The sequence below is a fragment of the Chrysoperla carnea genome, chromosome 2 (assembly GCF_905475395.1).
Source record: "Chrysoperla carnea chromosome 2, inChrCarn1.1, whole genome shotgun sequence".
Classification (NCBI taxonomy): domain Eukaryota; kingdom Metazoa; phylum Arthropoda; class Insecta; order Neuroptera; family Chrysopidae; genus Chrysoperla; species Chrysoperla carnea.
In genome coordinates, this window is record NC_058338.1 from 28,038,356 (window position 1) to 28,065,677 (window position 27,322).

The 27,322-nt window shown below is 28.1% G+C and overlaps 5 protein-coding genes across 6 annotated transcripts; 1 reads left to right on the top strand and 4 right to left on the bottom strand.

Moving 5' to 3' along the window:
- Positions 1 to 857: 857 nt before the first annotated feature.
- Positions 858 to 4,916, bottom strand: LOC123292603 (gastrula zinc finger protein XlCGF52.1-like). The gene is made up of 8 exons (XM_044873317.1): positions 4,857 to 4,916; positions 4,655 to 4,789; positions 4,008 to 4,184; positions 3,189 to 3,270; positions 2,823 to 2,927; positions 2,325 to 2,528; positions 1,987 to 2,247; positions 858 to 1,697 (listed from the first exon to the last, which is right to left on the bottom strand). Exons 1-8 carry the CDS (start codon positions 4,914 to 4,916, stop codon positions 1,447 to 1,449), a joined length of 1,275 nt encoding a protein of 424 aa, XP_044729252.1. The 3' UTR covers positions 858 to 1,446.
- An 861-nt stretch (positions 4,917 to 5,777) lies between these two features.
- Positions 5,778 to 8,941, bottom strand: LOC123292605 (gastrula zinc finger protein XlCGF17.1-like). Its single transcript, XM_044873318.1, has 6 exons — positions 8,834 to 8,941; positions 8,241 to 8,369; positions 7,858 to 7,963; positions 7,547 to 7,753; positions 6,572 to 6,823; positions 5,778 to 6,114 (listed from the first exon to the last, which is right to left on the bottom strand). Exons 1-6 carry the CDS (start codon positions 8,939 to 8,941, stop codon positions 5,861 to 5,863), a joined length of 1,056 nt encoding a protein of 351 aa, XP_044729253.1. The 3' UTR covers positions 5,778 to 5,860.
- A 1,027-nt stretch (positions 8,942 to 9,968) lies between these two features.
- LOC123293917 (protein RRP5 homolog) lies at positions 9,969 to 18,807 on the bottom strand. Its single transcript, XM_044874910.1, has 19 exons — positions 18,646 to 18,807; positions 18,439 to 18,579; positions 18,011 to 18,178; positions 17,472 to 17,742; positions 16,524 to 16,690; positions 15,952 to 16,182; positions 15,468 to 15,874; positions 15,085 to 15,340; positions 14,721 to 14,955; positions 14,229 to 14,458; positions 13,954 to 14,103; positions 13,563 to 13,764; positions 13,369 to 13,485; positions 12,558 to 12,759; positions 12,129 to 12,480; positions 11,589 to 11,921; positions 11,043 to 11,298; positions 10,738 to 10,903; positions 9,969 to 10,201 (listed from the first exon to the last, which is right to left on the bottom strand). The coding sequence occupies exons 1-19, from the start codon at positions 18,736 to 18,738 to the stop codon at positions 10,042 to 10,044; spliced, it is 4,137 nt and encodes a 1,378-aa protein (XP_044730845.1). The 5' UTR covers positions 18,739 to 18,807; the 3' UTR covers positions 9,969 to 10,041.
- Positions 18,808 to 19,636: 829 nt separating this feature from the next.
- LOC123293919 lies at positions 19,637 to 21,963 on the top strand. 2 transcript variants are annotated; one of them, XM_044874913.1, is made up of 5 exons: positions 19,637 to 19,911; positions 20,717 to 20,898; positions 21,214 to 21,349; positions 21,548 to 21,717; positions 21,796 to 21,963. In XM_044874913.1, exons 1-5 carry the CDS (start codon positions 19,765 to 19,767, stop codon positions 21,875 to 21,877), a joined length of 717 nt encoding a protein of 238 aa, XP_044730848.1. In that variant the 5' UTR covers positions 19,637 to 19,764; the 3' UTR covers positions 21,878 to 21,963. The 2 variants fall into 2 exon arrangements, with proteins under 2 accessions (XP_044730848.1, XP_044730847.1); XM_044874912.1 differs by having other exon boundaries at positions 19,638 to 19,911; positions 21,781 to 21,963.
- Positions 21,964 to 23,752: 1,789 nt separating this feature from the next.
- Positions 23,753 to 27,102, bottom strand: LOC123293920 (type-1 angiotensin II receptor-associated protein-like). The gene is made up of 5 exons (XM_044874914.1): positions 26,926 to 27,102; positions 26,568 to 26,714; positions 26,415 to 26,490; positions 25,042 to 25,146; positions 23,753 to 24,051 (listed from the first exon to the last, which is right to left on the bottom strand). Exons 1-5 carry the CDS (start codon positions 26,959 to 26,961, stop codon positions 23,948 to 23,950), a joined length of 468 nt encoding a protein of 155 aa, XP_044730849.1. The 5' UTR covers positions 26,962 to 27,102; the 3' UTR covers positions 23,753 to 23,947.
- Positions 27,103 to 27,322: the final 220 nt, after the last annotated feature.

Genomic DNA, 27,322 nt, shown 5'->3' on the forward strand with positions numbered 1-27,322 from the left:
GACCAATTAATGAGACCAACTGACCTTTTATGACCAATTTCTGACCTTTCAGATGGTATAATTGGTCAATTGAAATTCCGCACATGAGGTGCTAAGATCGCGGAGCTAGCCATCTTTATACAAATTTTTAATATTTTGTAACAGGAGAACATGATTTTAAAGAGTGACATATATTTATGATTATTTAAATTAACACCCCCTGACAGAATAGTGATTTATGACATATGTATAATTGACATTATTTATGGCAAGAGGGCGGGTTTTATGGATAATTTTAACAGTAAAAAGAGTGGAAAATTTAAACATCAGGAAAAATTCATTTAATTTAAAAGTTAAAATATTACCCACAACAAGATACGAACCAGCGCAACTTGGTTTCAAAGTCAAGTGATATATCCACTCTTCCACCCGGCTTTTTTATAACAATATAATTAACTTAATACTTACCTACCATTACCAAATAATGAATTAATTGATAATTTTGTTCTGAAAGAAAAATCAGGATAGAAAATTTAAAAAATAAAACAAAATTTAAAAATATATAACAATTTTTATTATTTAATCAATTCGACCTGTTGAAATTGATAGAAAACTATTCAATGTTCCATTTGTGTTCACCTGAAATGGGAATTTAATGGTAAAAGTATAATTTTAATAAATATTTCAGGTTGAAAATAATAAATCAACTTCTTTTTATAAAATATTTAATAAATAGTTATTAATAAATACAATTAATAAAGAATATAAAGTTAATTATTTACAATAAAGTTTAAAAACATATTTTATATGAGCCTATTTGATAGAAATGGATTTAGGAAAAAATAAACCGAAAAAAATTTCTGTAATAATGTCCCATTTTTGAACATAAAGGGCTACAATTTTCAGAACCTTACCAACTCCTCTTATAATCGACATACTTAACCCAACCAACTCGTAATTACAACAATACTGCTAGTCTATACAATTTTCGGTCTATTTTTTCCAAGTCTACTTTTCCGACTATCGATAGAATATTTATTGGATATGCCAGTATATGATTAAATTTAATATTTATTCATCAAAAAATAATAACAACCTCTTCAAAGATTTATTAATTATAGTTATTTAATTACTGGTAGTATTAGATTTACCATATATACCGTGAGCTCATAATAAGGCGAATTTTGCATGATTCTTCTAGTTTGCATTTTAAAGTTTGATATATGTAAGTTTGATAATAAAGAAAGTGAAGTTTTTAACCGTGGTTTGTGTGTCGAATTTATGTAAGTCGAGTTTTTTATCATTCTTCAAAAAGAATGAAAAAAGTAGACACAGAGAATCATGAATATTTCGCTTCATTGTGGGCTCACGCTTTAATAGTGGCGATATAAAACAGTGACCTCTAATTGTACAATGACATACCAATAAAAATTTTTTATCATGAATTATGTTTTTTTAAACTACATTTTAATGTTTTTTCATATGTCTTTTCAAAAATCTCTCCACAGAAAATGATTCATCACATTTATTACAGCTATAATTTTTTTCTCCTGTGTGCCTTTTCATATGTTCTTGTAAGTGATTTGATCTAGAATATTTCTTTGGGCATAGTGTACAATGATACGGTTTTTCACCCGTATGTATACGCATGTGTACTGCTAAATCTCCTTTTCTTGCAACTTTTAATCCGCATTCAGTACAAACAAATCGTTTTTCACCTAAAAACAGTTAAAAATAATCAAATTTACGAATGAAAATTCTTTAGCTCTTATTTCTTTGACCACGGAGCAGCAAATACACTAATCGTCAAATGTATCTAATGCTGAAGAATGCCGTGCGTTCTACAGTTAAGTATACTCCAGGGATGGAAATGACTCAGCGGACTCTTTGGCACGAGAAGGGTCGTCTCAAACGTCCTTTTCACCTGAGCCTGTCTTTTCCATAGCTAGACGTTCCATAACTAGGCCATTTGATAATTTCAATTTTTAAAAAATTTATAAGTTATACCTGTATGCGTGATCATATGCGCATACAATGCAGCGCCAGACGTAAATCGCTTACTACATCCATTTGTTGTACAAGCATACGGCCGTTCGCCGGTATGCGCACCACGCATATGAATTTGTAAATTATGTGAATAAATAAAAGTTTTCCCACATGTAGCACAAACGTATGGCCGTGGAATTGAATGCGTATTCCGATGTGTTTTTAAGACATATGAAAATCTAAATCGTTTCTTACAAATATCACATTCGTATGGTTTTTCACCTTAAAATTTATGTAAAAATTATCAATTTTATAATAATAAATAAACATATTTTCAAATGTAGATTACAATATCAAACCTGTATGAATTTTCATATGGCTCTTTAAACCACGTGGGTCTGAAAATTTCTTCTCACATTCAGTACACTGTAATGGTTTTTCACCGGTATGTGTGCGTATATGATGTTTTAAATCTGCAGGCCCATAAAACGTTCTATTGCATATGTCGCATTTATGATTTTTTGGTTTATGTACTCTTTTGTGTATTTTTAAATGTTTTAAATCTAGAAAAAAATATTTAATTCTTACAACTGAACAAGTAAATAATCAATCTTCGAATACACACACGCAATAATTTTGCCCAAATAATTTTTAAGTTAATACCAACTATTCGTTGAATGCATAGTTATGGTAGGGGCAATCATATCGGTACCAGCGCTCTCAGTCGATACCTTTGTCGTTAAACGGGGCTGTTATGACTAATTTTCAATTGGCATATAAGATTGAGAATATGATCTATTTAATTTTATGCAAAAATAAATTATATACTAAAGCTAGAAAAAGACTTTTAAGATTACCTGGAAATGTCCTATTACACACCCAACAAGTTGTATCATCCTGATCGGTATCTAGATTACTCTCATTTTTAGATTCATTTATCATTTCCTTGCTTAAATCACCATCTAAAATTATTTGGAAAATTAAAATCAATAAATTCTAAAGACAAAATCAATGATAATAATAATGATATTTAATGGAACAAAAATTTGTATACTTTAACCGAATTAAAAAATGTTCTTTTTGCCACATTTAATTATCGCCAAAAATTTATTAAATCAAATTAATGAAATTTATTATTAAACTTTAATAATACGACTTAAATCTATTTATTTTAACAACCTTAAGATGTAATTTTAAAGGAATTAATTCTTGAAAGTCCTTACTTGTATCTATTTTGCTATCAAGTACTTCTTCTTTCAAAATTTTTTTCCTAATTTTATGTTTATTTTGACCCTTGCGAATTCTCTAAAAAAAATGAAATGTTATTAACTTTACAGACATTTTCTAATTTTAAAGAAATTGTATGCGGTTAAAATTGTGGATTTAAATAAATTTTTGTATAAAAAAACGATTAAAAACTGAAAAAATGAGAGACAATATCAGTGGATAATTTCGTCATAAATAATTTAAGGCCAATTCAAATACAACTATAGGTCTAGTTGTTATTTTTTTTTATAAGAAACTATAACAATAAGAATTAAATGGTTAATAAAACATCAAATATTTCAATTGAAAATTATCTATGGAAAAAATTAACTTTAATTTAGAATAAATCAAAATTTTTATATATTTTAAATTTTGTTTTACTTTTTTTAATTTTCTATCCGAATTTTTCTTTCAGAACAAAATTATCAATTAATTCTTTATTTAGTAATGGTAAGTATTAAGTTAATTATAATTTTATAATTAAGCAGGATAGCTGTATAGCACTTGCCTATAAAACCAAGGTACAGTGGTTAGTATCCTGCCATGGTTAATATTTTTACTTTTAAATTAAATGAATTTTTCCTGATGTTTAAATTTTCCACTCTTTTTACAGTTAAAATTATCTATATAACCCGCCCTCTTGCCATAAATAATGTCAATTATACATATGTCATAAATCACTATTCTGTCAGGGGGTGGGAATTTATATTATTTTAATTCCCACCCCCTGGCAGAAAAGTGATTTATGACATAAGTAAAAAAGTGGGAAAAATTACCTTTAATTTAGGATTGTTTTGATTTTTAAATAATTCCATGCTAATATCCTCCCGTGTAGATCTTTCAGCTTTTCCCTCATTTTTAATAAAGATATCAGGTTCATGATTATCATTTTCAAATGATTCAAAATCAATATCCTGTTCATCATCTTCTTCTTTTATATCAACTTTTAAATCCTAAAATGAAACTGGGCTTTTATCTTTCGCAAATAAATTGGATGAACATTCATCTTGCATTCTAAAGTCCTAAGACAACAAACACTTTTTAATAATGCCATTTTAGAAGATATATAAATAGAAATATATAAATAGAAATTTTAAACCATCGGAAATCAGAAACCTATATTATATTAGAATTTGGCTAGTTCCGTTGATGTTATAGAAATATTAAATTCAAATCTGCCGATTGAAAGGTAAGGGATGAGAAATTACATAAAAAATCCTTCATCGTTGGACTAACTTGAATGGAACCGCTAAATAAAATCATTTTTATTAGCTATCGTATATTCGAAAGGTTGAAACTCTAAAGTCTACTAAAGTTCGAATTCGATCAATTTAGAAAGAAATTATCCTACCAATCTACCCTACAAATTCTATTTTTTAAGTGATTACTTAACAAAAAAAATAACAAAAACAAGAGTGTTTACAATATTTGTTATCAGTAAGGATTTTCTCAAATTTTGATCAGCTTCTTCACATTGTTTTTTAAATATATATGCTCTGTTAGCGTTGTTAATACAGTCTTTGCATATTAAATTTGATAGGCCATCATTCTCAAAAATCTAAAAAACCATAATCAAATATAAATAAATATATATATTTAAATAAAATTCGGCTATTCAAATTTACTTTGATAGAAGCACATTCCATAATCTTTTCATGTAAAGATTCATCAAATATAACTCTCATTTCAGAATGAATATTTAAACAAGTTCGACAAATTTCATTTTGATTTATTTTATTATCTTGCATTTTCAGAAAATAAACAAATCGATAATGTTTTTATAATGAAACCATTAAAAACATTTACGACTCAAACTTTTGTTTATGTGTGTACAGACTACAGGGGCTGTGTTCCAAACATTGTTGTAATCAAATCATGACATAACACAAAAGATTTGATTTTTCCAAAGGAAATTTGAGGAAAATACTATGTATGAATGTTTTGTTTTTGTCCTTTGGAAACGAAACTCTAAAACCTTTTTTGTGCAGTATGTTATGATAATTATTTTCGTATATTAGCTTAAAGTATACCACTAGTTCGATTTACATCTAGGCATATAAATATCACGAGTATGACAGAGTACATGCGTTAAGCAATGCATCTAAGTAAGAGGTATTATAGGTGTTATATGAAATTGCAAAAGTGACTTGTATCGTGGCTTATCTGTTGTAGTTCATCTATTCAACTAAGAAACTTCCACTCTCCAAGCGTCTTACAACTATCTCAACGCATATCGAAGCTGCAACACATGTATATAATACCTCTCACTTACATGTATTGCTTAACGCATGTATTCTGTCATACTCGTGATATTTATATGCCTAAATGTAAATCGAACATTCTGTATAGTATTTATGATTTATAATTTTGCATAATCAAGGAACGAATGGATATTTCAAGGATTTTCGGACATTTCAAAGATTTCAGAATAGGAAATAATAACTCGTTACATCGATAATAAAAAGCTTTTTTTTTTTAATCAATTCTTTTTTTACAAATTTGAATAAAGCAAATTTTAATTTTGTAATGCTTTACGACGCACGCCAAAATTTTTCTTATAGCTGTTAAAATTACGATAAATTATATTACGATATTCAAGTTGTTTGCGTTGTAATTAATCGTTTTATTATCAGCTGTGCGTTTTAATATGACGCTTTAACATTCTAGACTCAGAAAAAGCCTTTTCACAAATCTTACAATTAAATTTTTTTTCACCAGTATGAGTTTTCATGTGGTTTGTTAAATGACTGGAGATTCGATACTTTTTTGGACATAAATTACATGTATAGGGTTTCTCACCGGTATGTGTTCGCATGTGAACCGCTAAATCACCACTTCTAGCAGTTTTTTTGCCACAAACATTACACACGAATCGTTTGTCTCCTAAAAATAAATATTGTAAAGTTGAAAATAAAAATTTGTTTAGCCATTCCTCCCGTTGTTTATTTTTTTTATAAGGAACATTTTTTACTTTTGTTCTATCTCTAACAATTTACAAGATGCGTCATACGGACCCAAGATCCTGGCCTATGTTGCTCATTTATGAACTCAACCCCACTTTTTAAACCTGAACAAGCTATAAAAATTTCAACTTGATATCTGTTCGTTTTTGTGTTATCGTAAGACAGGCAGACAGACAGATAGACAACCGGAAATTGACTACTTAGATGATTTTATGAACATCTATGCCAAAATTTTGTTCGTAGAATCAGTATTTTTAAGCGGTAAATATTTGGGAGTAAACTTGCATGCAGTGTATAAAAATTAAATAGTATAAACGGATTTTGTTGCTTTTGTGAGTTTATGTTAGAATGAGTCAATAGTTTTTTTCTTAAATTACCTGTATGCGTTATCATATGTGACGATAGAGCACCACGTGATCTAAAATTTTTCTTACATGTGGTACATACATATGGACGATCACCAGAATGAATTCGTGTGTGAATTGTTAAATTATGTGCATAGATAAATGTTTTGCCGCAAGTAGCACAAATATATGGGCGTTCAAGCGTATGAGTACGTTTGTGTGTATTCAAAGCAAATGAATGTCGAAAGCATTTCTCACAAATTTCACATTGATAAGATTTTTCATCTGGAAACAGTAATGTTATTAATTAATTTTGTAAATATTAATTTAAAATGTATAACAATTACTCTTCATTGATAAATAAGTTGGGTTCACCCAAATCTGGATAGATTTTTTTATAGAGGAAATTTTCTTAAAAGCTCACATTGTCCTCAAAACTGTGTTAGTTAGTTAGCTCTGAAAAAGCTCTAAATATATAATTTAGTGCACGCTTATGGTTTTTAGTGTTTTGACAGCCAAGTTTTAAGGACAAAAACAAACCTATTATATATGTGAGCTTCTATATGTGTCTATTATTAGTAAACATTGAGAAAATCATTTTTCCATCCGGTAACCAGTGGCTTAAAATAGAACTACGATAACAGATTTAAACTGGGTTCCAACAGTCGTTGAATACATGGATGTAGATTAAGAAACCATAGTAATTTAGAACAATACTATTCAAATGTATGAATTAACTGTCTAATAAAAATAGCCCACTCTTTTAATGGCCTTGTCATTTCATAGACCATTGCTGATTTTTTTTTATATAATTTTATTTATAACTGCCATATTGACTGCTTTACCAAATTATCGATTTTCCCAACATACACTTGGATTAAAATGACCGAGTAAACAAAAATTTTTCTGTATTTAATACCCTATCTACGGGCCTAAAGTTACGTCTAAATAAATAGGTTGCATTTAGGTGCTCGTTTCCCGATAATTTTCAATGTGAATAATACAAACCCGTATGAATTTTCATATGTTTCTTCAAACCACGTGGATCAGAAAATTTTTTGTTACAATAGGAGCACTCTAAAGGCTTTTCTCCAGTGTGCGTACGAGTATGAATTATCAAATCACTACGCCCATAAAACGATTTGTTACATGTGGTACATTCATATCTTTTTACAGATTTTCCATACTCATTATGTGATTTGAAATTTTTTAAACCTAAAATTATTACACCACGTTATTTTATTAGACCAAGTGTTATGTATTTCATAATAAAATATAAATTATATTGAGAAAATTGATTTTCCATCTTTCCTACGTACATGTTTTATTTACATTCTGTGAACTTTTTGTAATTATAGATAAATTATCCTCATTATTCGTATCATCAAGATTTTTATTTTCACATTCATAAACAACCAATTCGTTCTAAAATTAAATCATCAAAAAATATAGATTTATAAAAACAATCTTGATATTACTTTCAATATTAAATTAATATTTATGTAATAAACTATAATCTGTGATTAATATTGTCATAAATCTCTTGTTTATGCGTAATGAGTTCGTGAGAGCCGTAATTATAACAGAGGGAATTAGCTCAACTTAATCCAATTCTGGTCGATTTATGAGAGTTACACGGAGTTGACCTTTTTGATATAAATGACTAGTCTGTATAATTAAATATAATGAGCACAATACTAGCCTCTATTGTTAATTCCTTTCTTAAGTTCTTATCAGCTTCCTCACATTGTTTTTTAAATAAATAAGCTTGATTAGCATTATATACACATTCTTTACATATTAAAGATGAAAGTCCATCATTCTCCAATATCTAAAATAATTTTACAATAATCTATGCATTATTGTGAAAATTTTGTATGTAAATATCACATCTATTTATTTGAACAAATAGAAAGAAACGAAAAAATTACACAGAAGTTGGGACTCGAGTCCGGGTCTTCGAAGAATCCGGTCTAGGACGTAACCAACTCCATCAGCCCCGATCTATGTGAGTGATTCAAATTAAATGTAATTCTCTTCGTGTCTTTATTCTATTTGCATGTTTGTGTACATAAAATTTTGTCTACTTTATGTAACGTACTTTATGTAATAGAATAATTAAAAGTAAACACTTTCAGAAATCAGTTAAATATCATATTAGAAAATGTTCATTGGCTGAAATTCAAAATGGATTTGGAAATGGTCGTTTATTTCGCTAATGTGGTTGGGTATTCAGTCCTGCGCAAGAGCACACTTTTCTTTCACCATCTACTTGATTATTTCTTCGTAACTTACCTGTACTGAAGCACATTCCATAATTTTTTTATGTAAATATTTATCAAATATAACTGTCATTTCGGCTTGACTAGTTAAACATGTTCTACAAATATTATTTTCTGGCATTTTAAACCCGACGTACAACTATGTTAAATAATTTTATTAGGCTTATTAAACATTTCATGTCATTCTAGCGTTAACATATTCTATATTACACTTCTAGAAATAATAATTTTGAGATATTTAAACGCAGTTTTTTGGCGCTCTCTGTTGATGACGTATAAGTACGTGATCTGTCAATTGGTGACAGTTCAATGTAATATTTACGCTTTAAAAAAATGAATTTACAACACAGAATTTACACTCGATATTTTTAAGTTTTCTAATAAAAAGCCGTAGAATAATATAATTTAATAAAATACCATATAAAATGTAAGTAATTAATATCATACAGTATGTCAACAAATTTGACAAGTGCGTACTATGATGTCACGTCCGTATACAAATTTGAATTTCCGTTTTATAAATTTTTAAATGCCCTCACTGAATTTGTACTTCTATTAATTAATTTTAAGTAATTAAAAGATAATATCTGAATGACCGAGCTTTGCTCGGTGTTTTTTTACTTAAAAAGACAAATTTCATAAGAACCGTTTAAAACTCTACATAACTACCAATTTGAATCCCTTGGTACACCAATAGATGTCAGCAACAGTCCTATTTTACATTGTATGTAAGAACCGTTTAAAACTCCACATAACTACCAATTTGAATCCCTTGGTACACCAATAGATGTCAGCAACAGTCCTATTTTACATTGTGTTTCTGTTTTTCATGAAAAGACGGATAAAACGACATTTCTGATAAATGAAACCTTGTTAGATCGACTTATCGCCCCAAAAAACCCCTGCATACTCATTTTCATGAAAATCGTTGGAGCCATTTCCAAGATGTCAGATATATATATATACAAGAATTGCTCGTTTAAATATATAAGATTAATTACTAAAATAAGGGTTTAGTTGAAATGTAAAGTCATTAAAGTTACGGAAGAAAATTATTTGAACCATTTTTAAATTTCATGAATATTCCCTATATAGCAGATAAAAGAACTAAATTTTAAATTAACAATGCTTCAAAATTTAGTTGGATAAATCGTTTTTAATTGCGCCTTTCTTTTATTTACAGTTATAAAAGTAACTAATATAAATCTAAGTAATATAATTTTATGCTGTTTCTCTTTGTACATATTTTACAGCCATTTCACGAACTTGTTGAAGTCTTTCTTCATTTCCATGAATTGTTTCAAAGTCAATGTACTTTTTAAATAAAGTTTTCATTTTACGAGGATTTAGTTGTAAAGACACAGCCGAATCCAAAACTTTCCTATAATAAAATTATTATACATGTAATTTTTTACATACAGAGTGGTGCATAAGTAGAAACATATTTTTAATGCTATTTGATTCAAAATAAGGGTGGGTTTTCTTTGATGCTAAGTTTGGACGTTAAGTAATAAATATATAAAATGTATCAGTTTTGACGAATATTTTGAATTAAATTTTCGTCTCGTAAATCTATCATAGATTTTCTAATCAAAAATGGATCCATATTCTTACTAATACGCTTCTCCAATGGAAAGTACATTTTCACCTCTCTGTACCAACAATCAAAATTATCGTACTTTGGAGCATTTCATTATATTCGAATAGAAAGTGATGTAAATAAAATCCACGTCTTCTGGGCCTTGTTGTAAGAAAAAATAGCATTCCTCAGTATTCCCTTTCTATTAATTTATATTCCTCAAATTTATTATTTAATAAAAATTGATGTATTTTTGTGATAATTAATTGGAGAAAAAAATTGGCTAAGATTCATTATTCATTGATTGCAAAAATGTTTCAATTTAAAAGAATATTTACCTTGCAACATCTATCCTAGATGCTTTTACTAGCATATCAATATACGAACACCAAATGTCTACCCGATTGGGATAAGATCCTAATACTTGTTCGAATAAAGTTTCCGCTCGTTCTTGATTTCCATATTTCACTTCCAGATAAGCAAATTGAACTAGGAAATTAATGTCTATAAATAAACAAACAAAAAATTAGATACTAAAATAAACATGATCTGGATTTTGGGATTTTCCAATATAATTTATCCCTTTAAAATTATAGAATGTATTCTAAAAATTATGTTATTAATTATTAAAATATTTACGTACGTAATTTTTTATCCAAACATGTTAATGCACGTTGCAAAAGTTGATGCGCCTTGTCAGTTAAACCTAATTGAAAACAATGTGTTGCTGCTTCTTGCCACGTTTCTGATAAATGTTTATATTTTTTTAAAACAACATTTAACAGATCATTGAATTCATTTTGTTTTTTGCTATCAGCGAGGATATGTAGAGCACGCATGTGGATTTGTCTGGAATCATTCATTTTAGCAGCCTCATCTAATACTGATGAAAATGATTGCTGGAATAAAAATATTATATTAGCACATAAAAAGTTATTTCATTTACAAATTCAATACAAATGCGATTTTTTCAATTATAGCTCTCTCCAAAGTGAACCAATTTTGAAGATCATCGCATCTTTTTTTTTCGAGTACGAAACCCTAAATTCGCACTTGAAACATAGAGAACACTCTTCATTAAATTATCATTCAAACAACAACAAAATTTTCCATTGGACATTTGGAAATTTACAATTGAATATACCACGTTAAATAAAATTTTAATTTGCTAAATGTTAAGAAATCTTACTTTTGTTCCATATCTGTTTTCAAGATTCAAATATGCTATCCATACGTTTAATTTTTCTTGTTCCTCTCTAAATGAAATTGTATTCAAAGCTTTTTTAGCAATTGATCGAGCTTTCTCAATTTCAGTTGATTGTAAATGGAATGCCATGTAATTAATCCAGATATGTGAATTGTTTGGTTCGGCTAGTACAAGCCTATCAAATTGTTCAACAGACGTTGGTGTTGCACTTGAATCTGCAAGAATAATTTCTTTTTCTTGTATACGAGCTTCTTCTGATTTTGTTTCCTCTAACTTGGATGATTTCTGTTTTTTCTTCTTTTTTGGTTCCAATACCTTTTAATAAAGAAAATTATTACGATCTTTTTTAAGATAAAATCACAGTTGTAAAAGTTACAGGGTGTTAAATGGAGTTCCAACATGAGTTGAAAGTGGCGTCCGTGTGTGACAAGTTCTATTTAACACAATGTATTACTAATGTATTAAGGAGGATCCTCAAATTGGTTTTTTGGTTCCGATTAAAATAAATAAAATTTTCATTACCTCTTCATCTTCGTCACTTTCTTTTGAATTATCATCATTATTATGTATTGCATCAACAGTCAAATTCCAAAAATTATCCATACCAGACAAAATAGGTTTCTCTGATTGTGATTTTTTTTGTTTTTTTGATAGTTTATTATTTGTAACAGTTTCATTCAATTCCTTATCAGTTTTTAAAGTTTCTTCAATTTTACGTTTTTTCAATTTTTGTTTGGTTTCTTTTTTAATATCTTGATGTTCTACTGTCTCAACTTCTTCGATTTCGTCTTTGATTGTAATTTGTTCTAATTTTTCAATTTTTTTCATTTTTTCAACTTTTAATAGTCCAATGTACCACCGTTCGTCTACAATTCTAAAACGAGTTTTTTTTTGTAAGTATACACTTTTTTATGATTGATTCATTATATACGAAATTGGAAAAAAATTTACCTAGATATTTTAGCGAATACTATTGATCCGATTTCGTAGTCATTGATATTTGATGTAAAATCGTTGTAATGCAATATTGTTGGTAAAAATAGAAATTGTTTATTTCCATTTTCAAACATCACACCTAATGCAAATTCATCCTTTATAAGAACTATTTCACATTTTACTATTGTTCCAATAGAGATTTGTTGTACCAATACACCTAAAAAAATGTGTCAATCATACTGTTAGTGTATTTCTAAAAAGCCAAGACCCCAGCCCGAAGAGAAATAATATTACAATGATAAAGTTTCGAACAAAAAGTTAAATAATAATCAACATATTTGCTTTATTTCGTTTTAAAATTTCTTTTATAGAAGTTCTTATAAACATGTAGCCAAAGACGTTACAATTCTGACATACATAAAGATAAAATTTATTTTACAATCGTGACATTCTTTGTTAAGTTAACCATTTAAGGTTTGAGTTCAGTTTGTAACGGGCTGGTGATTCTTGTTTCTTATTGATCGTATGCAAGATCAATGAGATCCATAGTTGCCATCTCGTACATTTTACTTTGGTTACACAAACAACCAATAACCCCCAGAAAGTGGATTAAAAGACGTCAAATGGTTGTTCTTATTTCTTCTCCTTATTCCAGCATTAAAAAGTAAGAACTAGTTTTTACATAATGGTTCCGATACCGAGAATCGAACCCGAGCCTCCTGGGTGAAATATGTTTGAATACGTATTTTTTTTTTTTTTTTTTCGAATTATTCGATTATTTTCAGACTTAAAAACCACGGTATAGTAATTAATTTCATAAGCGTACCTTGATCTTCACTAACTTCATTTTGATGCCTCTTTAATAAAGAAATTATTACATCTTTTGAATGAAAATCAATCCATAAAACCACTCCTTGTGTCTTTTGTTTGACTTTTAATTCATCTACAATCAAATTGGATTAATAACTCAATTTATTACTTACATGAATTACTTAAATTATGAAAGTAATCAATTATTACCTGTATGATGTTCTTTTATTACAACTCCTTTTAAATTGTTCGCTAATTCTAAATTACATTCACCAGAATCGGCAATATTTGAAATTTTTGATTTAATTCGTTGCCCTAATTTGATTTCAGCTAACGGATCTTGATTATTTTTCCAACATTCTCGTATGATATCAATTTCTTTCAAATATTGATCCAAATAATTAACACCGAACTAAAATTAAAATTTAATAATAAAAATTGATCGAAAATTTCTAAAGTATATATTCCAATAAAAAATAATATTGAATTCGAATTCCAAGTTGATTACTGACCCTCTAATTCAGAAAATCGAAAGCAGAGTATGAATGAACTGGGGGTTGCTTTCATATAATTTATTTTTAACTCGATTTAAATTACTTACATCTAATGACTTATCCCAACATTCAGATAATTTAGTTGTTGCAATAATTGCTTCTGTTTTCTTATCCACTGCAATTACTTTAGCCATTAACGGTTGATATTTTTCTAATTTTAATGTTTTAAAATCTTCTAAATTATCGTCAGTTATTTGCTGAAATAAATAAAATTAATTTCATTCAACTAAAATATTTTTCATTATTTCTTTCATATTTTTATGCGGATAATTTTGATGAACAAATCTGCATATTATTAATTTTATCGTTTAATGAAACTTACCATCTTAGGGATAAATACAAATCTTCGAAAGTTTCTTATAGGTGAAAATAATAATAAACCGTTGTTAACAAATCTTTTAAAAGAACATCTAAGTAATGTTCCTTCTTTTATGCTTTCAAAAGTAGGCACATTTTCAAAATATTTTGTTTCTCTTAAAGATAAATAAGCGGTGTCAGGAGTTATACCAATACAAATTAGATTTTTTATTCTCTTACATGTTTTATAATGTTCTAAAAATTATGGACAAAAATTAATTTTGTTAAAGTATTCTGTCATGTTTTAAATTTTAATGAAAATAAATTGCAATCGAATTCTCTAAATTTCAGATACAGGGCAATCCATTTTATTAGATTTATCCCAATATATAAACTGTTCAAACGAGTAGAAGCAAAAATTCAAACCCCATCGGATTTCAATACAGAGAATTTGATTGACAATCATTTTCTATAAAATTTAGCCGAAGGGGGCTCTTTATAATTAAAAGGCATATACCTAATAAAGCAGGTGCTAATTTTAAATTATCCGACAAATGAGCAACTGGTAATAATGCTTTCCCATCCACTTTCGGTATCTTCATTTCTATACCTTTAGAAATTACACTTTCAATATCTGCTTGAACAATTTGTCCTATTTTTAAAGATTTTACTTTCTTTTGCTTTGCTTCAGGATTCAGGGTCAATGTCATTTTTTTAGCTTCTAAATTTACGGTTAAAATTCTGCATTTAATCTGAAATATAAAATACATATCAACATTATTCTGTAATTTTTCCCAAAGAAATTATCTTTTACTATGTCTCTTAAGCATTCGATATCAAAGGAATTTAGGCCTTATAAAAAAATAAAATTTGTTACTTACCACTTGTCCAATATAAAAAACCTCCTCAACTTGTACTCCTTGTCTCAAATTTAATTGATTTGTAGGAATCCATCCACGAATTTCGCCATAAAATGTTACTAAAATTCCTTTATTTGTTATCTGTACAACTACTCCTAAATAATATAAACTTTTATTCACAGTTTCCAGAGATGTCAAACATTCTAAATCTGATTCAACCAAAGAAGGTTTTAAGGTGAATTTCACTTGTTTATTTTCGAAATTTAATTCCAAAACTCTATAAAAATTATAAAATGTTATTGCCAATAATGATAATTATATTAATTGAATTTTATTAGGTTTTTGATAGTACATACTATATTATAATAAATAATAATTAAAATAGTAGCTTATATCTTACATACCGGGCATTTACTTTCTGGCCAATTTGAAATTTTTTATTCAACGAAGTACTCTGTAGTATTATATCAGAGACATGTAATGTTTTAACAAAACCAGTAAGACGACCAGCTCTCACTTCAATACCATTCGGTTTAATTTTTTCAATAATCACCGGTACTAAATCACCAAGATTTAAATCATGAACACTAAAATACTTTTCATTCACCAATTGTTTCTCTAATGTACAGATGTAGACACGTTCCATTAAATCAAAATCGAGTACACGGCATTGATGTGATGAACCAATTTGATATGCATTTAACGATTGTTCTATGTCGTCTGTTTTCTTTTTTAAACGATTGTACGATACAAAACCTCTCTCAGTTTTCGTTAGTTTCAAGTATAGACCTTTTCCCATACGCGATAGAACCTATTAACATAATTATTAGAAATATTGTATCAAATTATAAAATCTTTTTAAAAAATAAAACATTTTTCAACGCTTACCTTTGCCGTAGTTGCATATCCTTCTTTTAAAGTGATTTCAGGTTTTGAGGATATATCATACAATGTTAAACAAGTTAATTTTGTTGTTGGCATTATATACAATATATATGCTTCTAATGTATCACCCGGATTATATTTATCTAAATTTTGTAATGGTTTTTCTAAATAATTACTAGATATGTAGCCAGTAAAATCGTTAAAAAATTTCCCTTCTAAACCGTCGGATATTTTCTAAAATAAGTACAAAAAAAATAAAAATAACTTTAAAAAATTAATTTTTTTATTTTAACAAGAATTAATAGTGAAGAAAGTAGAAAAATTACAAAATCACCAAGGTCTAGTGGCTAAATAAATCAAGTGAAATTTACAAAATTAAAAAACTCCATTTTCTTGAAACATAGCTAAGAACACTTTTGATTAAATTACCTTTCAAACAAAAAATTAAAATCGGTTCACCCCTTTAGGTCAAACTTATAACACCTCTCTTTTTGGTTCGGGGGGTTAAAAATAGTAATTTTTGCACGTAACTTCAATAATCTGATTGTCTAAATATCCCTGTTTAATATAATTACCTTCTCTACAGTAAACGGTACTCGCATTCCAGGTAACAAATCTTGAATTGTAGTCGTCTTTGCATTTTTCAAAAATACAACATTTGATTTGGCATTCAAAACAATAGTACTAGATAAATTTGACTCGGTTACTTCAGCAATATTACACCAAATTACTTGACCAATTTCTATAAAAAAAAAAAATAAAACAAGATAAGTTTATAGATAACATAATAATCTAAAATTATTAAATGTAAAAAATATTTAAAAGTAATGGCAATTTTGAAATTCTTAACGACATCCCATATAATCAGACGCACAAAGATAAAACTTTACATTCTTCAAATTTATGGTTTAAGAGTTAAAATTGTTTAGTGGTTCTTATAAGAAATCTACTTGTTACACTCAGGCCCGGATTGATCATGTTGGCTAAGTAGGAACGTGCCTAGGGCGGCAAGAACTGAAGGATGGCAAATTTTGGAGGAAACTTTGAAAACTTGTTTTATTCTTAATTTTTTGAACGATAAAATATCAATTTTTACATATTGCACAATTTGATCATATTTTCAAGTGAATTTCATAAAATTTGCTGCACTGCTTTTTTTACCTCATGATAACTTTTGTCCCAAGTGATGTAAAAATGAACTAATGGGCTGATTATCATGAGGTTAACGTCATTATACGATTTATATTTTAAGCCAAAATTAATATTTTTGAGAATATTTTAGAGGGGAGGGAGGGCGGAAATTTTCGCAACTGTCTAGAGGCGACAATTTTCTAAATCCAGACCTGGTTACATTTCAGAATCGAACAAATGCAAGAGTTTATAGAAAAGCAAAGCATTATATGGATTCGTTTTCTTTTTTCTACAGAAACCTAAAAATAAACAGTATTTTCTTCACATACAAAATTCCTTAAGTCCAATTCTTTTAGTGTACGAACGTATTTTAAATCACAAATATTATTTACCTAACGTCTCATGTACATTTTTTTTAGGTAAAAATGCACGTGTATTCTGAATACCAGTATCCATCACATATCCATGATCTTCCACACTGCTAACAGCAACTGTGATAACTAATCCTTTTTTTAATTGTGTACATTTCCAATCTGATTGAATGTCATGGGGTGAAATGGATGCCGTAACTTTATAATAATTTTCGTCTGAATGAAGCGATTCGATTATTTTACAACGCACATACTGTCCAACGGAAAACAATTTTGATAAACCTCTGTATTCCTAAAATAAGTATTTAAATAAATTATGACGTTTTTAGACATTTCTCACAAATTAATTTATCCATCCCTATATATTATAAATTGTTACGCTTTCACGCAAAAACTACTAAATCGATTTGAATGAATCTTTTAAATAATATAGCTAATACATCATAATAACACATAGGCTATATTTTATAAAAATACCGCCGGCTGGACGATTTTGAACACTACTTAATGGATTTTAATGAAACTTTAAAATAATATAAAGTTTATTTTGTTAATAATACCTCAGGTGCGTTATTTTGTTGAACAATATTTTTCAAAAGATTAGTATAAGGTTGCGAAATGTGTGTAATCGGTACTTTAGCAGATATACGTCCTGGTAATGATAATGATAAGCCCATTTTATTTATCTCTCTTATACTTGCTAATACAACCATGCCTTCTTGCAGAGTCTGAAACAAAAATTAATGTTACATTTGAATTGTGTTTTCTAAGTGAAATTTGTTGTTTTCGTTCGTTCACTAAATCATTTTCCCTTCGTAGCTAATAATTAAGAATTTGTGAAGCGGTTTTCTGGTTCTGATTTAATGATTATCTCTTTTTGAGCATCAATTTACTGTCGAAATTTTTTCTAACAAAGTTTATATTAATCTCTACATATATTACACACATTGCCATGATCGAACATCGTTAATATTAATTATCTACTTACTTTATAAGTTAAGAGTTCTGCCGTAGTCGAAGTGACAATTTGAGACGCATCAAGATTAAATCTTTCTTTCTTTTCATCTTTATTTTTCTTATTAATACTTCTCTTCTTGGTTTTACTTTTGATATTTTTGTTTCCAAACAACTAAAAGTATCGGAAAAGTCATTAAAAGTTACTTAAAATTTTGACGATTAAAATGTCATAAAATACCTTAAATGTTGGGCGACTTTTTTTATTTAGTTTCAATAAATTTGAAACTTTATTCCCTCCTCTAGGAAAATTAACTTCGGTAGCTCCAACCATATTTTATTATTAAATTATAACTTAAACAGCGGTGAGCAAATTTTGTTTACACACATACACGTGTTGCTTGTTAAGTTAAATTTTTAGGTTATTAATTTTCAAACCTTTCAAATCAACAGCAACAATGGAACCACGGACTTCAAAACTAAAATATTACATGGATGTATAATATAGAGTGGACTGTTAAAAATTCAAATAGACCTTTTATTTTAAAAAGAGATTACCCTTTGTTTCGGACAGTTTTAATAGGTAGTAAAAAATATAAATACTGCTTAAAAATGCTGTATTTAAGTGTAAAAAAATATTTAAATATTAATCAGTATAAGTACGTGATCTGTCAATTGGTGACAGTTCAATGTATAATTTACACTTTAAAAAAATGAATTTACACTCGTTATTATTAAGTTTTCTAATAAAAAGCCGTAGAATAGTATACTTTAAGGAAATACCATATAAAATGTAAGTAATTAATATCATACAGTATGTCAACAAATTTGACAAGCCCGTACTATGATGTCACGTCCGTATAAAAATTTGAATTTCCGTTTTAGAAATTTTTAAGTGCCCTCACTGAATTTGTACTTTTATTAATTAATTTTAAGTAATTATAAATATAAATATATAATAAATATCTTTAAATTGCTTTTAATGTGTATACAGAGAGATATGGCAACACTAGTAATGTTCTAGATATCGTTTCTTTGTATGCTAAACTATTAAATTTAAATATGATTATTTGATAAAATCCCAACAATTTATAGGAATGGCGTATAACAGACAATGATCCTATTAAATAGCTTCGACAGTTTCGACTATATCTCATTTAACTTAATTAAACTGACTTGTAACTTTAACTGTTATTATTAGAGAATTGGCAACATTGTATCCGTCACAAGCAGATCATAAATAAGCTAAATGCTAAATTTGTATCACGAAGTGAATTGTACATTGTATTTTGTAGTGATCTACGAAATAAATTTTTATATACGTGAACTATTTTGTCATTTCAAAAAGTAATAGATTAGAATGTTAGATGGCTGGTATTGTAGATCAATGGCAAGTGCTAATATTGATGAAGAAAGTGCAGAGGACGAAGAAAGTCAAGATGAAGAGGTTATTAACTATAAAGAACAATATAGGCAATTAAAACGTAAACTCAAGTATTTAATTTATGTAAGTTTATTAATTTTACATTTTTAAAAGCTGACAACTTTTCCTATCGTAAAAAAAGAACAGATAATCATTCAGCCAAAATTATGCAAACATTGTCAAGCATTTTCGTACCCTCTTATTATATATAATGTTATCTAATTTTATATATAAAATCCTGTTATTTTCGTTAAAAATAAGATAAATGTTTTCGCCGGTTATATTCGTAAACAGGGGCGAATCTAATTTTCATTATAAAATCCACAACCTTAGATTAATGAAGCTAATAAACTCAATCTGAGACACACTCGAATACATGCTAGACACCCGATTGAAAAGAAAGATATCAAGCTGAAATTTCAGCGTACTCAGAACGTAAAAAGTGAGGTCAAATTCGTAAATGAGCAACATAGGTCAATTGGATCTCGTCCTATGTTGCTTATTTACGAATTTGACCTCACTTTTTACGTCCTGAGTACGCTGAAATTTCAGCTTGATATCTTTCTTTTCAATCGGGTGTCTAGCATGTATTCGAGTGTGTCTCGGATTCATCATCTTCAAAACCGTTAGAGATAGAACAAAAGTTTAAATGTAAAAACTCTTCCTTATAAAAAAATAAACAACTTTTGTTTGAAACATTTTTTCGTAAACATCACTGTTTACCCGTGAGGGCGTAAATTGTATAGTATGTGTTATATCCCCATTTCAGTTACGTATGTGTGGCATGTATGTGAATGTGTTTGAGTAATCAACACTGTCTATGCATGGTATTTTAACAATTAACTAAGTCAATTGTTTGTTTTCACTTGTTTTTCATGATTTATACCAGGAAAATGAAAGTTTTCAAGAAGCATTACGGTCAGCCCAAAGACGTCTTATCATTGCGACGCAAGATCGAAGTTTTCTTTTAGATAGACTTTTGTTATATGAACGTGTAGAAAATTCATCCAGTGAAAGTGAAGAAACAGATTCATCAGACGATCCAGAAATGGGACGTGCAGATTTTAAAAGGTAAAAATAAACTCATACATTAATAAATGAATTAAATAGGAAAATTTTAATATTGTTATTGAAAAATTAAAATCAAAAGCATACAACCCTGAGACTTTATATATTGTAAATGCAAAAAAATTTCTTGAACATTTCTGCTGAAGGCATTCTTTCTTTCTTTCAAGTCTTTTTTGCTCTCATTTTTTACTATCCCATTTCTTTATTGCTCAACAGTCATTCATAAAATAATTTGAAAAATCATAAATATTATTTTGTTTCTAATATGCGGAAATAACTTTGGAAGTAAATATTTATACTCTTTTTTTTTAATTTCAGAAAACGAATAGATACTGCAAATACATTTCATTCTGCGAATAATCAACCAATGTCTGTGAGCAAAGCTAGTTCATCATCCGCGAAGAAAAAAAAATCGATTTTGCCAAAAGTAGTGAAACAATCATTACCACAGCCGGTAAATTTCTTTTTAATATTTTCAGTGAATTAATCCACCAAATTTTTTAATATGGTAATGACAAACTCTGGCTCCGGTTGAAGCAAGGGTCTTCAAACTGTTTTTTTGTAGTAGTTCGAATTATTTGGCCCAGGGTGCGGACCATAAACGGCCATAAAAACGAAAAATAAACATTTATACTTTTTTTTTTTTTAATAGGTTCCAACACAAGACACAACTTTGGCGAGCAGTACATCAGATGGTCATATGACTCCAGAGGAAGTAGAACGTCATTTACAATCACGTCAGACTATTATGGAACTCTTGCCAGAACGTGCACCTCCAACCGTTCCAACAGAAATGTTCAGTAATGATCCGTCATTAGACAGGTATGCATTCACATTACAGTAAACAATGCAGTTAATTTTGATGATACTACTTTGTTTGAACAGTTTTGCTTATTTCAGTGAATCAAACGATGTTGGTGAATTAGAAACATCTCCAAGTAATATTGGTGAAGATGTTAGTGTGGATATGATGGCTGAATAATTACTACTTTTAATTATTATTTAATGATAATCATTTAGATCTTATGTATAATATTAATTGACATTAAATTAAGGTACTGATTTTAATAAGTTTTTAAAATATGTTTCATCCAAGTTATTTTAACACAGCGCACACTCTAGGAATGAACGACATGCGGGTATAGGTAAGGCATGAAATTGATTACAAAAGCAATAAAATTTCGCAGTCTTCAAGGGGTAACCTATTAAACTCGCTCACACAATGCATTAGAATATTATTGATACTAAAGCTACATTTATTATTAGTTCAGACTTGGTTAGTTAAATAGCTGTTTAGACTAAAAATAAGAGAAGGCGTTGGTATATTTGTATTTAGATAATATCTAAACCACCCATTCCTTTTATTTTTAGCCTAAAAAATTATTTACTTAAAAAAAATTGATCATATATATATACTCTGCGTCACAAAATGTGCACGTATTTTTCCATTCTAAGTGATATTACTATATATGTTATAGCTATATCACTTAGAATGGTAAAACACGTGCACATTTTGTGACTCAGAGTATACAAGGTTTCCCGACAATTTTAAGTCAAAAGTGCCTTATATACTTTGGAAAAAAACCCAATAATTAAGGAGTTATGTGCATTATTAAATTTAGCCAAATAGAGATAAAACGGATAGTGGTTTAGACGAATACCGAATATTCGGTAAGATACGAAGCTAGAGCTCTCGCTATGGCCATCGAATCACTGGACACAGGTTGGGAGAAAGTTTGTACTAATATGCAGTTCAATTTAAATATTTTCTGGCAATGAAAATCCTTAGAATGTGAATTTTTGGTAATTTTGTATAGTTTATAGTAGAGGTATGTGATAGCTATTTTTTATGCTTTATATGTAGCCATAAAACTTAGGAAGGCAGAAGAATCTAAAAATCATAAAAAACTCAAGTTTACACTCCTGCTAATTAAAAAAATAAATAGTAAAATGATTTTTCATTGAGGCAGTGTATTTGTTAAAATAAGCTCAAAATATACCAAAAATTCATGAGATTGAATACAAATGTCCTTTACATAATATTTATAATTTCGAAATGAAGATTATTTTGGTAACTTACCACCAGTACAAATTCTTTCCAAGATATAACCTTTCCTTAAGAGATGAATCGAAAAAAAAATGAAGTACTTAAGTAAATTGTCACCACACCAATAACATTATTTTTTTATTAAAAATATTTGAAAATCTTTACAAAATGTTTAATACAATATTTAAAAAGTTAATTAATCAAAATATGGCACCAAATATAAAATTAAATAAATTTTAATTACTAAATTCATATCAGTCTAAATTAATCTCATGAAATTGGTGAACAGGCTAGTGTTTGAATATTAGTAATGAATGAACCCTTTTCAGTGGCTTGGATGATATATTTTTTTGAACTTTTTCAAATTTTTAGATCTTTACTAATCATGGTTCGGCCCGATTATCTCTATTAATTTTAGGTCTGTGTTCGCAGTAATATACTGTTTTTGATTATGAGTTTTCAACGAACCTAAGTTTTAAGGTCTTCTCATTCAAAAATATCATTATAAATTCGGGAGGTGTCGTTCGAACAAAGCGGTCAACTTGTTCCGCTCAAGTAATTAACAACGTAAACGATTGATCATACTATCATTTATAACTTTCAAAAAAATGTTTACCATAATCTTACAAATATAAAAAAACTCCAACAAAAGCAGCGATTTAAGCCTTGTTTAGAAATTGGCAGTTAAATTAATTGCAAATGTTCAAATAACTAACCCCTTTCAATACTGCTAAAATATTTTGTTGTAATGCGTCATAAATAAGTCTATATTTTTGGGGAAAATATGACTAAATAACAAAAATCATAGACTGGAACTCATTCACTCTACAAATATTCAAACTTCACTTAAAATGGTATAGGTAGACTTTATGAGATTCAACAAAAAACACAACGTATATTTAATAATATACTATAAACGGAATGGATTTGATAATTATTATTAATACATTAATTATTCAAACTTATTAGTATTGATGAATTAACATATAAGAATTATTTCGTTATTCATACTTTTCCAGTAGAAGATTTATATCCTCCAGTAATATCTGTGGTTGTTGGAGAAGTTGTAATAACAGCTCTATCGAGATCTTCATATGCACCATCTGATCCTAAAATAAATAGATAATTTTGTATATAATGTGAAGTTAAAATTACATATAAAAAAAATTACTTTTTTTTACAGTTTTACGAACGTATTAATTATTATTTTAAGAATAGGGAATATTCATGTATTATTTTTTTATATTTTTAATTCGTTGTTTACACCGTTATAACAAAGTAAAAAATATAAATACTGCTTAAAAATGCTGTATTTAAGTGTAAAAAAATATTTAAAATACATTATAATTTTGAGATATTTAAACGAAGTTTTTTGGCGCTGTCTGTTGATGACGTATAAGTACGTGATCTGTCAATTGGTGACAGTTCAATGTATAATTTACACTTAAAAAAAATGAATGTACATCACAGAATTTACACTCGTTATTATTAAGTTTTCTAATAAAAAGCCGTAGAATGTATGTCAACAAATTTGACAAGCCCGTACTATGATGTCACGTCCGTATAAAAATTTGAATTTCCGTTTTAGGAATTTTTAAATGCCCTCACTGAATTTGTACTTTTATTAATTAATTTTAAGTAATTAAAAAGATATTAATTACTAAAATAATGGTTTAGTTGAAATGTCTAGTCATTAAAGTTACGGAAGAAAAATATTTGAACCAAATTTAAATTTCATGAATATTCCATATTACTGCGGCTACTATAGAGTTTGCACGTCTCACGTCTATGAAGAGCGTGCGGATAAATTATACCCGGCCACATTGGCCACGTAACATTTATATATACAGATTAATTTTTTCAATATTTGATTATTATATGCTCATTTTATAACAAATAAATGTTTAACTTTCATAAATAACCTATTTTCCTAATATAGAAAAGTAATATTGACATAACATTCAGTGTACAATAATGTACATGGGTAAAATATACCCAACCACAACGGCTACGTTCTGTTTGGTCGCCACGATGACGCCGGGCTAAGTTTAAAAATTCCAAAAAATATTTAAAACATTTAAATACAAATATTAACTTACTATTTCCGTTTCGTTCTTCATAGATCTTCCAAAGTACAATAGTGGTGAATGGTCTGGCAATCATATTCAAAATAGCCATCCATGCAGAAAATCGGTCACTGACTTCTGTAAGAGAAAAAAAAATGAATGAAAATCTATACTTTTATTTTAATTGGATTATATTGAAAACATTAATACCCAATACATAAGCCGGATGACAATAAATTTACAGACAGAAATATAATACGTATTGATTGAACGTAATTCTATCCTTTAGGACATTGTTGTGGACATTAAAGCTGAGTATACAAATGCTAAAGCAAACACTTAAAAAATTTGTAATTTCTTGGACAATATTGGTGAAACGGAAGTTGTTAAAATTTGCAGAAGAAAATTTAGCAGAAATTCAAATCTGTTAACATTTTCTATAAATCTAATATTCATAGATATACAGGGGCGTTCGATTCACCATTTTGCTGTAAAATTTAAAAAGCTTTGTTCTCTTGGGAACTCGATCAGCGGACAAATGCCTCGCCCTAAAATAAACAGGATGAATCGAGAAAAATGCGCCAATTTCCAGAAATGGGTTGTACATAGGAAAATACTTTTAAGAAACGCATTGATTCTTTTCCGATTATCATTTAATTTAACCTTTTAACCTTGTATAAAAAATATCAAATAATTATTTTAAAAAAAGCAAAAATAAATTAACATCGGATAAGAATCGGAGTCTATGATATTAATTGTTTACAGTACAATCTGTGTACTGTAAAAATTACCAACAAATTATGTACAATCCAATTTTGGATCATTTCTCCCCACACATCCTGTATATAAAAATCGACTTGGATAATAGAATTCGTCTTGTTTAAATTGCAAAATTTATTTTTTGTATTCTTTAAAATGAATGGCCCTCGGATAAATTGGATTGGATTGTTATTCATCAAAGTGGACTTGAATAAAAATAGTTAAAACTGGGGTTATTGTTTAAAGAAATTCCAAATATATTGATATAAATAGCATCTAGACCGTGGTATCCATTTATCAGGTTAAGTAAAGGTCCAATCAAAATTATTTTTGATTTAAAATAAATAATATAAATGCCAAAAATATATTCCCTTGGGTCTAACGTCTAAAGTGATGTAGGTAGACCGGTTTTTCTACCGTAGTTTATTTTAAGAAGATCATGTGTATTGATAATTGTTTCAAATAGAAAAAATTAGCAAAAGGTTGTTAGTTAACTGTAAATATAAAGGAGAATATCGAATATTATGAGTAATGTTCAACTCTGATAAATTGTTTTTTTTTTTTGATTGTTTATACTTTATAGGCAAAGTTAAAAGGTCAGAAATCACATGAATTCGTTAGATTAAATAATTTAAAATGTGACTTACTATTTGTGCCAGCTGGGTATCTAATAGATACTAATATTAAATCGAGAACAATAGCAACAACATTAACAGCCACTGCCTAAAATGTAATTTTTAAAAAAAAGTTAATAAAAAATTATTTACTAATGATAATTTATTAAACAATTAATAACTTACAAGCTGGATAGGTTCAGGATTATCAAATGAATGCATACCCCATACTAAAATTCCCATAAATATCAAATTTACAAAAATGTACGAATCTGAACTCCAATAGCCTTGTGAGCCCCAGGCTACCAAAATAAGATGGATGATAAATACAAGCTAAAAATCAATAAATTTATGAAATTAAAAACAAAAATTATGGATATCTATGCACTTAAAAATTTAGTCGGCGTAAAAATTTAAAAAAAAATTTGTTTTGAAAACAAACAAGAATTTTTTTTCTTCGGGGTTAGTAACAGATAATAATTATATAATTTTTTTAAATGCATATATTATACTTTCAAAAAATGATTTCAATAAAAGAATATACCTTTAAAGCCGTATTTTTAATTTCAATTTCAGCCATTGTGATTAATATAATATTTTACAATATTTCTGTAAATGAATTATGCCACTCCAATAATATGCGCATTAATAATGAATTTTTCAATTCATATATGATATAATCAACAATTTGTATAAATGGATATGTAAATAATTAATAAGTTAATAACATGAAACTATTACACAAAAACTGGAAAAACAAGATACAACTAATCAAAAATTCTCTCAATGCTATGCTAGAGTTATAATCGATATACCTAGGTATATAACATACCTATGTTCTAATACACTGAACATCTATCTATTCCTAGAGTTAGATAATCTTTTTTTTTATGTTAAGTACCTGTACAGTAGATTTTTAAAAAAATATTGTATATTATGTT

Bases quoted from the DNA above. Each gene is read 5' to 3' on its own strand.
- LOC123292603 (XM_044873317.1), bottom strand. From the start codon at position 4,916: ATGAGAGTTATATTTGATGAATCTTTACATGAAAAGATTATGGAATGT. The intron at 2,529-2,822 runs GTAATCTTAAAA...ATTTTTTTCTAG, and splicing joins GTGTAATAGGACATTTCCAG to ATTTAAAACATTTAAAAATA. The intron at 1,698-1,986 runs GTATAACTTATA...AACTGTTTTTAG, and splicing joins GCATATGATCACGCATACAG to GTGAAAAACGATTTGTTTGT.
- LOC123292605 (XM_044873318.1), bottom strand. From the start codon at position 8,941: ATGCCAGAAAATAATATTTGTAGAACATGTTTAACTAGTCAAGCCGAA. The intron at 6,824-7,546 runs GTTTGTATTATT...TACTGTTTCCAG, and splicing joins ACATATGAAAATTCATACGG to ATGAAAAATCTTATCAATGT. The intron at 6,115-6,571 runs GTAATTTAAGAA...ATTTATTTTTAG, and splicing joins ACATATGATAACGCATACAG to GAGACAAACGATTCGTGTGT.
- LOC123293917 (XM_044874910.1), bottom strand. From the start codon at position 18,738: ATGGTTGGAGCTACCGAAGTTAATTTTCCTAGAGGAGGGAATAAAGTT. The intron at 11,299-11,588 runs GTAAGATTTCTT...TTTTTATTCCAG, and splicing joins AAAACAGATATGGAACAAAA to CAATCATTTTCATCAGTATT. The intron at 10,904-11,042 runs GTACGTAAATAT...GTTTATTTATAG, and splicing joins ATGTTTGGATAAAAAATTAC to ACATTAATTTCCTAGTTCAA.
- LOC123293919 (XM_044874912.1), top strand. From the start codon at position 19,765: ATGTTAGATGGCTGGTATTGTAGATCAATGGCAAGTGCTAATATTGAT. The intron at 19,912-20,716 runs GTAAGTTTATTA...GATTTATACCAG, and splicing joins AACTCAAGTATTTAATTTAT to GAAAATGAAAGTTTTCAAGA. The intron at 20,899-21,213 runs GTAAAAATAAAC...TTTTAATTTCAG, and splicing joins GGACGTGCAGATTTTAAAAG to AAAACGAATAGATACTGCAA.
- LOC123293920 (XM_044874914.1), bottom strand. From the start codon at position 26,961: ATGGCTGAAATTGAAATTAAAAATACGGCTTTAAAG. The intron at 26,715-26,925 runs GTATATTCTTTT...ATTGATTTTTAG, and splicing joins TTAAAAATACGGCTTTAAAG to CTTGTATTTATCATCCATCT. The intron at 26,491-26,567 runs GTAAGTTATTAA...ATTACATTTTAG, and splicing joins ATCCTGAACCTATCCAGCTT to GCAGTGGCTGTTAATGTTGT.